Raw genomic sequence first — 13168 nt, 5'->3', positions numbered from 1 at the left:
CGAAACAGCAAAATCTATACATTATTCCAAACTTTTGGCTGCCAGTGTACCTTTTAATAATACATTATGCTAACTAAAATCTAAAAATGTGTAAAGGGAATAGAGACTTCCACTTCCACGTTTTTAATCTTAATGTTTTATTTTTTGCTAAAATAATGGAAGTAATAAAGGTGTGGGGACAGACCAGAGAAGGCCTCCTAAAAAAAAAACACAAAATAAAAATAAAGTTACTGGACTTTTTATTTATATGTGTTATAGAAATGTAAAACAAATGTTCAATTTAAATAAAGTTTTATTTTACAACATTCAAAGTCACAGCAAGTCTTTTTCTCTGTGATGTGCATGTATCTCCAGGGATGTGTGCGCCAGCCGAGCAACTGTTATTGATATAAATGAGAATACTAACAGATGAAGTTCCATTCAGAAGGATCATCCCTATGCCCTTGTTCCCTTCGAAGTCGTTACCATCCACTGTGAGAGCTTCGGAGTACTCAAAGGTGTGGAGCTTTAAAATGACAGTCATTCGGAATTCATATTTTAAGTTATTCTTACAGGAAATTCTGTTTGGAATGACCGTTCAGCATGGCAAACATGACTGTTCTCCCTTCGAAGTGCCCTGCGAAGGCATCATTTTTCAATGCCGACTGGACTGCAGACTCCAAGAACAAGTTCAAAAGAAATTCTGTCTGTCTGACACAGCCAGCGTCCACTCAAATGGGTTTCAATTTCACGGAGTCACTGAGAACTATTGACTTATTTTACATTCCTCAAAATAGCAGACATTGTTCAAAATACATGTTTGAATAAAAAAGCAAACTTGAAAAAAAAAGACAAGCATATTTTACTTCTGGTATCTGACAAACATCCAATAAATATAAATAATATATTATGATAACACATGTGGATCATTAAACCTTCTTATCACATACAATAAGAATTTTCCTGGTCTGATTCATTGTAAACTAAGTTGTAGAACGGTACAGTACGTCTAATTTGTTCATTGTTCATAACTGAACTGTATGTGAATAGAAGAGTATTTAACACCCTGCTGCTGCATGGATGCTGCTTGTGCTGCCTTCTGAATAAATTAATTTTGCACATTTTTCACGGGCATGTAATCGCCACTACAGGGTTCTATCAGCCCACACGAGCTGTGCAGATCCAGATCTAATTCAATGGCGGGAATTAGACAGTTGGGTCCCAGAATAAGAGGAGTTCGCTCCCAGCCTGAGAGCAGGAGTTTGTTGGGATGAGGAGCAGGGAGGTCCAGTGGCAGCTGAGGGAGCAGATTTAAACTGAGAGGACTCGGAAGATCCGTTTCTTCCAGGCTGTCTTCAGCTCCAGCGGCGAAGCCTGAATCGGGACTCTGGGTGTCCTGACGGAGCTGCTCAAGTCTCTTCAGAGCAGATTCCATCTCAATCCCTCCATCCTTCTCTTCAGCGCTGTGAATGACCACAGTGGAGCACTGCACACCCGGCTTTGGAGCGCTGTCTCCCCCCACAGGCCCGTACGAGCAGTGCGCCGGACAGGGTTCCAGGGTGTCGCGGGGCCCAGTGGAGCTTTGAGACAGGAAGTAGGTGGAGTTTGAGAAGCTGGAGGATTTGGCAGAGGATTCCCACTTGTCCTGCAAACCGCTGCTGATTCTTTCGGTGTGTCGGGAATCGTTGCAATCCTGTGGTTTGATGACCTCGACCGGACTGACGCACTCCGAGTCCACCTCAAGAGCGAAAACTGAACCGAGCCAAGACTGAGAGAGAGAATATACCACCGTCATGACAAAACAGACAAAGAACAGAAGCAAAAATACTGTCAAAGCAAATATAATAGTGCAGAATTGGAAATATTTCTTATTGATTTCATGTTATAACTTTTCTTCATTTTAAATGTTTTTAAAATTCTAAAATGTTGTTTATTTCCAGGTTTAAATACGATTGGTCTCAGGACTTTTGAACGTCACTATATGTCCACTTATCAACATAGATAACTAATCTAACCTGACTAAACCACACAGGACTCACCTTAAGATTTCCTTTATGGTGAGAGTTCAGATCACCGAAGTATTTGGAGGGATCAGGTATATATGAGGACTGGATTTTCTCGAACCTGAAAAGGAAACATCCCACAATTCTGGTTGTCACATTCTGTGTTTTACTCATACACATTCTTGGGATATTTAATGTGTGATGAAGCAATTTCTTTCTACTCCCTGAAAGATATTACTGAAATATTAGTCATGAGATATAAGGTGAGTCTCTGTGACAGCTCTAGATTCTGTAAACAAAAATGTGTCCGCAGGCTGTGGTCCCTGACAATTTCGACCTGTCAATCATTTTGTGCATTCTCACAGTAGTGTAGTTGCAGCGAATTGAGGCTTAATGCCATTTTTATGCCATGTTGTTCATAACATGCTACTGTTGCTACTGTTGTTTTTATCAACTGTTTCTGCTTGTGCTGGTCTCAATAAAGCTCACTTGGTGTCTTTGGAGTGCGGGGTTTGGAAAGAGGGGGCATGGCTAATCCAACGGCTCAGACTCGTAGAAGTAGAACGGATAAAATCACTCAAAGCACCTTTAATGTGATAAAGGTTTTATTGCATATTTTCACCTAGTATCTTGTGATCTGAACTTTTAAATGACAAATTGTTTGTCCTCAGTTGTAAGTTGCTTTTAATAAAAACATCTTTAGAATTACTTTATGTAAATGAAAAAAAAATAGAAAAAGTCCCGCACACTGACTATGTTTTTTTGAACGAAGCATTACTAATGTCATTTTGTAAGGTACAAGGGCGTGCTGGACTTTTTTCAAATGGTGCGTGAGGGGTGTGTATTTGTTTATCTAGTGGCTTCTTACTCACCATATGTTTTTGTTGCATTTGAAGAGAATGGTCAAGATTGAGATGATAGCAAGAGTGATTCCGGTAAGAGTTATTCCTATTATAAATGAAGACCAGTCCAGAAACTCAACAGCACCTGAAACAGACACATGAGTTATAATAAGTGATATTGTTATGAAATAGCACACAGAAAATGTCTCTATTACCTGATAAATATCACTGACACTGGCGTAGCTGTGGGTGGGCCAGGGTCAGTATTGCCAAGTGACTTTTGGCTTGTTTTTCTTTTTCTTTTTTTTAATATGAGCAGTCGCTGCTTATAAATACAAGCAATTGCAGGTTTTAAGGGCTTATTTCCAGAATATGGTCATGCTTTTTTTGGGCTTGGTGGTGCTTTACCTCCTAACCCAACTATATTTGTGAGTGACACCATCACAGGGCAACCCAGTTCTTATTCTCCCTTTCACGGCAGTGATGACAACATGGACAGACACAAGGAAAAATATTAGAGGTAAAGGTGGATTTCTCATTTGCTTCCAAGTGAATGATTGTTAGATATGATGCATTAATACAGATTTGATGCTGCCAGAGTTTGACTGACAAGCAGACCAGTAATTATAACCGGGTCTTTGGGGTTCAACAGACGTAGGAAGTCCAACCGTACAGGTAAAAGAGAGAAAAACAGTCTAGAAAAGATACAGTCTAACTTCCTGTTTCTCAACGACTTTGCCAAATTCGTTACAGCATTATTCAGTAACGCCTGAGTAAATCAAAAATCCATTGATTAGCTTTGTGTGGTTTGGTCTGAAGATTATCTGAGACAAATTTGGTGACAATTGGACAAGATTTGTAGGAGGAGAAGCAAACAAACAAACAAACAAAAAAAAACAACTGGTAATGACCTATTTTTCAATATTGCACACAGGTAAATTTAAAATACCTGTATCAATTAACTCAGCACGAGGAGTGAAACCAGAAGGAAAATTATTCTTCTAGAGAACAGAATTACTCTTCTAGGTCAAATGGTTTAAAAGTTATAAGCAAAAGAAAAGTTAAAATTTGTGAGGCAGGTGTGTGTTAATGTTCCTCACCAGATATGGTGGATCTCCTGCCCACTTCAGATGTCCAGCTGTATTCTTTGCTCCACTCACTCCAGATGGCATTGGACAGTGAAGGTTTGACTCTCACTCTGACCACATACTGCTCATGGAAGATCAAATGCTTTTCTGGCAGCTCCAAATGCATATCAGTGATTTCTGCAGTCGTTTCTATATCCTGCTCAGATAACGAGAGAAGGGAAGAGGCCATAGCTTTGTTACATGTCTCTGTTAATCATGTGTCACTAGTGTGCTGCAGCGCCCTATGGTGACAGTTAAACAATTACACGACTTGATTAAACCTCACATGAGTGACCAGTCACAAGTTTAGATACACTTGACAACATTTTTGTTTCTCATGATCTTTAAAAACCAGCATGCATGTGAATGCCTTCAATACTGCTTAAAAAGCATCCCAGGATGAATCACCTCATGAAGTTGCTTGAGAGAATTACACAAACAACCTCAATGGTTTATGAGTTGCCCCAAGCAGGGTTCGAACCTGTACCCTTGTAATCTGCCACTGCGTCACACTGCTACAAGTTTGATAGGTAATAAAGAGACATACCGAACTGTGTCAACACACAAAATCATTGCTGAGACGCTGCGGTTGTTCGTGCAGGTTTTGGATGAAAAAAAAAAAGAAGAAAATTTGAAAATGTATGCTTTGTCTGAAGACTTAGGATAAGGAAGCAATGATACATTAAAAGTTTTGTTTAAATTGACTAAAGCATTTTTAGAACCATCTGGCGCTGTCTCAAGACTGTTCAGGTGTCCTCAGGACATGTTGTTAATGATGCATACCGAGTTTCGTTTTGATACTACAAAGCGTTGAAAAGAATTTCGTTGAAATCCAAAACCGCAGACAGGAATAATGGCTGAAGGGAATCTAAAGAGAGTTCAACCCTAATTCTAGGCAAAATTATTTAAAAGTTATAAGCCTAAATATAATTTTTTGGATTTCTTGACCAATAGATGGTGCTGTCTCCAAACTCAGATAATGATTATAATGATGCATGCTAAGTTTGGTTTTGACAGGACAAAGCGACATAATGACATATTTTTCAATATTGTAAATTTAAAATACCTGTATCAATTAACTCAGCACGAGGAGTGAAACCAGAAGGAAAATTATTCTTCTAGACTACAGAAACGGTTTAAAAGTTAAAAGCAAAAGAAAAATGAAAACTTGAGCTGATGGTGGCGCTATAGACTTGGAGACCCCAAATTGGGCCTGATGACATTTCAGATCACCGCCAATCAGTGTGCCAAATTTCACCATTTTCCTACGTAGGGTTCTGTGGACTGCCATAGACTCCAACAGCCGCAATAAATTGGAGTGTCTAAACTTATGACTGGTGGTGTATATGGACACATACATCAAATTACACACATTAAAATAAAATTCGGAATATCAGAAATATATGCGGCATCAGTATACTCACCGTCCAGCTCTGAGCAGCAGATTTGAACTGAAGTTCAAAGTTATAGTTGACGAATACTGACTTTGGGGATCCGAAACTCCAGGAAACATTGAGCCTGTCAACTTCCACCTTCTGAGGAGGAGACACTTTTACTACTGCACACACACACACACACACACACACACACACACACCATTTGGATTACGGTTAATGGAGCTTCACGTTCTAATATATGCATGAAGTGCTTGTGTGAATCAATGTATTGCACATGCAAATCTGAAAACTTAATTTGACAAATATCGTGTGACTGTGTTTGACTCACCACTGTCACGTGCTTTGTGTTTAAGTATTTCAGCCACAGGATTCACAAAGTTATCGCATCTGACGTTTTGATGTATCCACACTACTGGAATTATTGTACCATCAGTTCGCTAAAAAGAGAGAGGAATCATCTATTATCAGATATGTTCAATTTCACTTTATCAATAAAATGAGCCAGTTCTGGAAGATCAACAAGACATCAAATTCTTCAAACGCAGGTCAACAGTCACCTGAAACTCGATGGTGGCGTGGCGTATGTTTGGCTCTGTGCTGTCAGGAGACAGTTTGGCAGTTTTCTCCTCTGAGGATCTGAAATTACTGTCAATTAATGACTGTATCATATATATAATTTATGTCTTTACAGAAATCAATGATCAACTGAAAACGAGGTTTGTCTGAGCACTTTTTGCTGTTTTATATCTTAATGTTCTATGTATTACACAAAAGAATTGTTAAGCCAAAAATGAAAATTTTGTCAATATTTACTCATCCTCATGTTGTTCAAACACACATCACAGATGTTTAGCAGAATGTTCATGCTGCTCTTTTCTATACAGCAACATATGGACTACTTTTGTGATACATTTATGGTGCTTTTGTCATTTTTGGAGCTTGACAGACATGGTCAGATTCTATGTCATTGTACGGAAATGAGCTGTGTGAACATTCTTCAATATTTCTCCTTTTATTTTCCACAGAAAAAAAACTAATACATGTTTGTAATTTATTTTCATTTTTGGGTGAACTATTGCTTGAAATATATCATTATCAAGATAAAACTGCATAAACAGCACACAAGCAGGTGTTTTTCTGTCTCGTTGAATGTAAAGGCTCATTGTTTAATCACATCATGTTACATAAAATGTGAATGAAAGAGGTTTCTTACCTACTAGTCTTAACTAAGATGTTCAGGGAGCAGTTTGAGTCCGGTCTGACTGGTGGACTCGTTGTTAGTTTTGAGGTGTTCCAAACGCATGTGAAGGTGTTGAAGTAGTCATTATGACACTCTAAACCTAAAGAAAAATAAAAAAATATATATATTTTTAATATATCAACTGTTTCTCCAAGATAGTGATGAGATTCAATTATGAGCCATTTCCTTAAAGCTGAAGTGTGTAATTTTTGCGAAACCAAAAAGAATTGCAAAAATGATCACTGTTTTTAAACAGGTTTTCCAAACTCTTCCTTGAACAAACAGATAGTTTCGCCTCAAACTCACACCATCGGTTGAGTCAATGTTACTGCGTCGGGCTGCTCAAATAAAGAGAGAAATGTTCTGAGAGCCACAGTAACTATGTTTCCATCCAAGGGTTTTTTGCAACAAAAGGTGTAGCGCATCAAAAAGTTTACAGATATAGCTGATGGAAACGTAAATTATCGCTAAAATTTCACAAGTGTCGACATAATATTTTCCAATTTAACTCTAGCACATAAACTCTATGTCGATACTCCAAATGTCACAAAAAACTGGTTTGGAAACACTTTTTGTCGAGAAAATTGGCATTAATGCAAAAATATAGTGTCACATCACAGAATTAACCCCAATTGTTAGCCTGTGTTAATCATGACAACAAGGTATCCTTGAAAGCCAATTTATTGTACGTGAAGTGTTACTTGCACTGTTATGGATTGATCTTAATGGCATACCTGCACAGATCCGATGCTGTAAACACATCTGCATCATGACACTTCCAGGAGTGCCAACACAAATATCTCGTATCATGCACCGGTCATCGACAAGTGCAAGGAGAACAAATGAATAACCATAACCTATGCATAACCTAACCACTCTTTGTGATTAATTTAATCACGGTAGACATTCATTTATTTATTAAAGCTGCTTTTCCACTCCATTCAAAATAATAGACGGCAGTCAAGGAATTAGCCCACAATACAAAAAACATATCATTTCTGTGCACAAAGATGTTTTAAAATTAAAAATAAATACACAATACTGGAGAAACGTTTCAGTGTGCTTTTTTGAAACACTAACATATAGCCCAATTCTATTAAATTATTGTTGTTTATTTCCCTGTATTAAATTAAATAAAGTTAAATAAATAAAATAAATATTTGTTACCAAACAAATAAAGCATTAAATTAAACAAATCAATTACCAAATGAAAAAATATACTTGCCTTTTCTTAACACAAACTTCAATTAGCCGTACCCTCTTCTGTAGATGAAAAAAGTCATCTGAATGACATTCTCAGAATATTCTAGACTTTTTTCAAAGACTATAAACTATCAGAACTATTTGTGGAGTTCACTTTCAGAAAACGAGCTTTTGAACATTTTAAAATGTTTAAATATTTTAAATCTAACCCTCTTTACCTCGGATCGCATTAGCTGAGCTTCTTCAGAAAATGTAAATTGCATTATGACAATAAAACTAATTTGAGATGATAATCAAGTTCAGTTGGTCGTTAAAAGTTGCTGGACAAATATGTGGGACATAATGCAGTTGAGATGGCGATGCTTTAGATTAGATGATTGTTTAAAATAGCCTGTTGAATATCAGGAATGTATCATATGTAAACCCTGATATTTCACCGCATCAATTTTCTTTAATATCTGTGCACACAGCAGATACACATCGATGGATGCGCCTTATACTAAGACTGAAAGTTTCCTCCACTACTTAGTGCAGGTTGCCAGCTTGAACACGGCCATGATGATTCACTTTCGGGTCGGAACCGGTGGCAACCTGCGACAGGTGCAACATCAGGACCAATATTACAGTCCTATTAGAAGGGCAACTGCTCCCTTTTGATTGCAATTATTTGTGAAATTAAAATGACAGTAAGCTGGTTAATTTCAATGAACTGTCTCAATACTTTCCCCATTTAGGGACATCTAGGAGGCAAAAGGTACACAATTAGCGATAAACACACATTTCTGTATGGAAACGGCTTCAGGGCAGATTTCTTTTGCGATAAACCAAAACTTATGGGACAACGTTTTTTTAGGCATGACGTCATCACGCACACCATTTTTAGCGATAAAAGGCCATTTGAATGGAAACAGGCAGAAGTCAGCAAATTTCCCAAACATTTTTTTACGCATTTTGTCGATAACAAAACAGCGCAAAAAGTGGATGTAAACTAGGTTATTGTTACACTTTGTATTTTAATATTGGAAAAACAAAACACATCAGCTTTAAGTCTCCTGCTTCTCAGATGTTTCTCCTGAGAAAAAGACTCATCACATCTCACATATGTCTTCTCTAGAGTTTCAGAATGTGCTCAGATTTACCAAGATACCAAAGAAAGAGATGTCAATATATGAACTTAAACATTTCTCATCAAATGATCTGAGCTATGCTATCCACATTCACAACAACAATTGACACATTTCTGTCTATTTTTATGTCTCATAAGGAATTATAAGGGAAACATCTGAGACAAATTTGTTACTTAAATGAAACAAAACAGAAGTACTCTAATGTCTAGTTCTTACTTTGATCAGCAAGAACTGAGTATAAGAGTGACATCATCATGACCATCATCATCTTCATTGAATTCATACTCAGAATCTGCATCATGAGCTTTTCCTTCCAGCACACATCATATCCTGCCAACAAAAACTGAGAGAGAGAGAGAGAGAGAGAGAGAGAGAGAGAGAGAGAGTTAAATTTATGACATGTTCTATTCTCTTGCTGTATGCAGTGGAGACTAATTACCAAATAAATAATCAGTGTTAATTCAGCAGTTTCTTCCCTTAAACTCACACATATGAGTGTCAGAATCAGTTAAAAGATCAACATGATACAGGTGGAAAACCCCAAAAACACACCACACACACACACACACACACACACACACTAGAAATGTCTTCATAAACCACATTTATAGAATGTGTTAATTACCAGTTTATAACCTAAAAAAAAGTCCTCGTAAATCACTTAAACCTGCCCACTCACACACTCACACACACACACACACACACACACACACACACACACACACTCAAACACACACATACAAACACACACACACTCACACACACACACACAAACACACTCACACACACTCACACACACTCACACACACTCACACACACTCACACACACTCACACTCACACACACACACACTCACACACACATACACACTCACACACACATACACACTCACACACACATACACACTCACACTCACACACACTCACACACTCACACTCACACACACTCACACACTCACACACTCACACACTCACACACTCACACACACACACACTCACACACACACACTCACACACTCACACACTCACACACACACTCACACTCACACACACATTTACAGGCGGGAAGGTCAAACTTTAATCAGACAGTTAGCCCCTAAAATATTTAAAACTTTCCATTCTTAACACGTTTATCAGAATGTCAACATATGTGTTTGTGTTTGTGTGCACTGATGTTTACACTGAAATATTCTTATTTCAATAATCAGGTGACCATACAGTAAGTAACATATTAAATGCCTTGTTGCATTAATGTTTATGAGGAAAATAACTGTGGTCCATTGTTGTGCTGATTCTCAAATGAAATAATAATAATAATAATAATAATAATAATAATAATAATAATAAATTTAACTAAAATAATTCTAAATAAAGTTCTGGCTACACTGGTCATGGATATTTTCTGTTGTGAGATGGACAGTATAGGCCAGCGGTACAGACTTAACAATTATAATGACTTTAGTATAAATCACAAGTGTAAAGTCTTTACTTTGATTTTCTTTGATTTTCCTATTTGTATAAACAGCCCATAATAATAATCTATAAAACAGAGAAATAAAGGAAAAATGTAATCTGCATTTGAACTTAACTAAATCATAAAATGAAGTATAAAACCATATTCATATTTCAGAAAGAATATGGTTTCAAAGACAAAGAAATTCTGAATGTTATAAATGAATGAGAAAATGTAATTATTATTTTCTTCACACATTTAAAGCATTTGTTTAGGTACAATTTATATACACAAAACTTCAAGCATTTAAGCTTTAGCCTTTAGATCAAGAGGTTTTTAAGATCACGAGAAACATACATTAGTCAAAAGTGTCCAAACATGCAGTAGAAACAGACATGTGGCATGTTACATACCTGTTGTGTGTGAAGTCGGTACACTTTATGGTCTTTACAGTCTCATTTCAATCCAGCGCTGTCGGTCAGCTCACACATGTTCCCGTCTGTGAACACTAGAACACACACTTCAGTGTTAAAAGAACAGCGATTCTCTGTAGACATAACCCTTTCTGTCATCCCACACACACACACACACACACACACACACACATGCTGTAATGTGTAGTGAAACAGGTCATGGATAAACCAACCGCAAGGCTGATGAGGTGACATTTACGCTAAAACTCAGAGCAGGAAACGAGTGGGAAGCCATGTGCTATCTTTTTCTCTCTTTTTTCAGTCTGCCTACCTCTCTCTCCCTCCTGGTCTCTCTAAAGTAAAGCATTAATGCTTATTCACAGTCATAATAATAAATATGTTTTCAAAGTCTTATAGCTGGAAACATGTTATATTTTGTGTGAGTTTGCGGTGCAAAAGGGCCTCACATTTCCGAGCATGAGAGAAACGCTTGTGGTTATACCCCGAAACCCCTTTACAACTCTATCTATCTATCTATCTATCTATCTATCTTATCTATCTACACCAGAAGTAGCTGAGGTGTTGAGCACAAAATCATTTCTTATTCTCCAAAGGTGTCAGGCAAATGATAATGTTTCTGTCACATCAGGATCACTAAAACAGTTAATGATATTGATTAAGGCTTCCTAACGACAACACTGAGTTCTCATCAGTTTAGACAAACCGCGAGCTGACCACACATCGGAGGGGCTGCACCTGTTATTTCTCCGCTCGTGTCAATGTAAGAAAACAACTGTGGCGGTTTCAGGTGTGCTGTTCTCGTTTCACTCTTTCAGAAAAACAAAACTTTGGATCAGTAGCAACATGGTCAGTTGATGTTGAAATTAGTTGATGGTTTTCAGATAAATGGCTACATCACTGAGAAAGACTTATGAAGGGATCAGCAAACATAGGCAGGTGTGCCATTATTGGCATACAAGCGATTAGAGCATGATAGATTTATATTGAAGTGCATTCATTTTATTTAGCTGTTCATTAAAAAAAATGGTTAAAGTCCCTCAGATCTGCTCACCAAACTACCTTTATGCAGCATTTTCTTTCCTCACCGTCACAGTTTAATTTTTATTATGACCTGTTTTAGAGGCCATACTGTTAACTGCATAATCCAGTGTAAATCCAATGGGCCAATCAGTGCCACAAACACACACAACAGTGATGTAGTTCATTTTGCTTTTTGCTCTCAGAATAATACTTTGCATAGAGTTTAGAAAATGAGATGTTACCACAGACAATGCGATTTCCACAAAAAATTAAAAATGATACTTCATGTCAAAAATGTTGCCAAACTCTGTTCTAATACTTTTGCAATGTTCTATGTTATATTCATATATATATATATACTGTACATATATGAAACAGAAGGTATGGATTAGCTATTCAGAAGTATTCAAGGAATAGATGTGTAATATGTCCAATCATGAATATGTTGGTATACTGTTGGAGACAGAGAGAGAGAGAGGGAGAAAGAGAGAGAGAGACTGGAGACAGTAAAATAGAGAGAGAGAGAATGATGTCTTTAGAAATGCATCTACACTGAAGACAATTCATGATTTCTGAAACATATTTATGTAGCATTATTAAATGGAGCAATCAGAATACAGACAGAGAGAGATCAGATCAGAGTATAGACAGAAAAAACTGAGTATAGATAGAAAGAGACCACAGTATATATAGATCTTATTCTATATATACTCTGATTTCTCTACCTAAATCAGAGTATAGATACAAATATCAGAGTATATATAGATATATCAGAGTATAGATATAGAGATCAGAGTATAGATAGAGAAAACTGAGTATAGATAGAAAGAGACCACAGTATATATAGATCTAAATCTGTATATACTCTGATTTATCTACCTAAATCAGAGTAAAGATACAAATATCAGAGTATATATAGATATATTAGAGTACAGATATACAGATCAGAGTATAGATAGAGAAATCAGAGGATATATAGAGATATCAGAGTATATATAGAGATATCAGAGTATAGATACACAGATCAGAGTATAGGTAGAGAAATCAGAGTATAAATAGAGAAATCCGAATATAGAGAGAGATATCAGAGTATAGAGAGAGATATCAGAGTATAGATATAGAGATCAGAGTATAAATATAGAGATCAGAGTATAGATACACAGATTAGAGTATAGATAGAGAAATCAGAGTATAGATATTGAGATCAGAGTATAGATAGAGAAAGCATAGTATAGATATAGATATCAGAGTATAGAGAGAGATATCAGAGTATAGATAGAGAAAGCATAGTATAGATAGAGCAATCAGAGTATAGATATAGATATCAGAGTATAGATACACAGAT

General features: G+C 36.8%; 1 protein-coding gene across 2 annotated transcripts in view; it reads right to left on the bottom strand.

Annotated features, from left to right (window-relative positions):
* Positions 1-222: 222 nt before the first annotated feature.
* LOC127446198 (uncharacterized) overlaps positions 223-13168 on the bottom strand; it is a 26332-nt gene continuing 13386 nt past the window's right edge. For both annotated transcript variants that reach the window (XM_051706941.1, XM_051706942.1), the window contains exons 3-12: positions 10783-10877; positions 9135-9261; positions 6562-6688; positions 5906-5984; positions 5677-5785; positions 5376-5509; positions 3925-4108; positions 2855-2969; positions 2019-2103; positions 223-1747 (exon numbers count right to left, since the gene is read on the bottom strand). In XM_051706941.1, coding sequence (XP_051562901.1) covers positions 1088-1747; positions 2019-2103; positions 2855-2969; positions 3925-4108; positions 5376-5509; positions 5677-5785; positions 5906-5984; positions 6562-6688; positions 9135-9219 — 1578 coding nt within the window. In that variant the 5' untranslated portion in view covers positions 9220-9261; positions 10783-10877 and the 3' untranslated portion in view covers positions 223-1087. The remainder of the gene's footprint in view (positions 1748-2018; positions 2104-2854; positions 2970-3924; positions 4109-5375; positions 5510-5676; positions 5786-5905; positions 5985-6561; positions 6689-9134; positions 9262-10782; positions 10878-13168) is intronic.

Source organism: Myxocyprinus asiaticus, chromosome 9, assembly GCF_019703515.2.
Source record: "Myxocyprinus asiaticus isolate MX2 ecotype Aquarium Trade chromosome 9, UBuf_Myxa_2, whole genome shotgun sequence".
NCBI lineage: Eukaryota > Metazoa > Chordata > Actinopteri > Cypriniformes > Catostomidae > Myxocyprinus > Myxocyprinus asiaticus.
The sequence above is the reverse complement of the archived record's forward strand: the minus strand, read 5'-3'. Positions and strand labels throughout refer to the sequence as shown.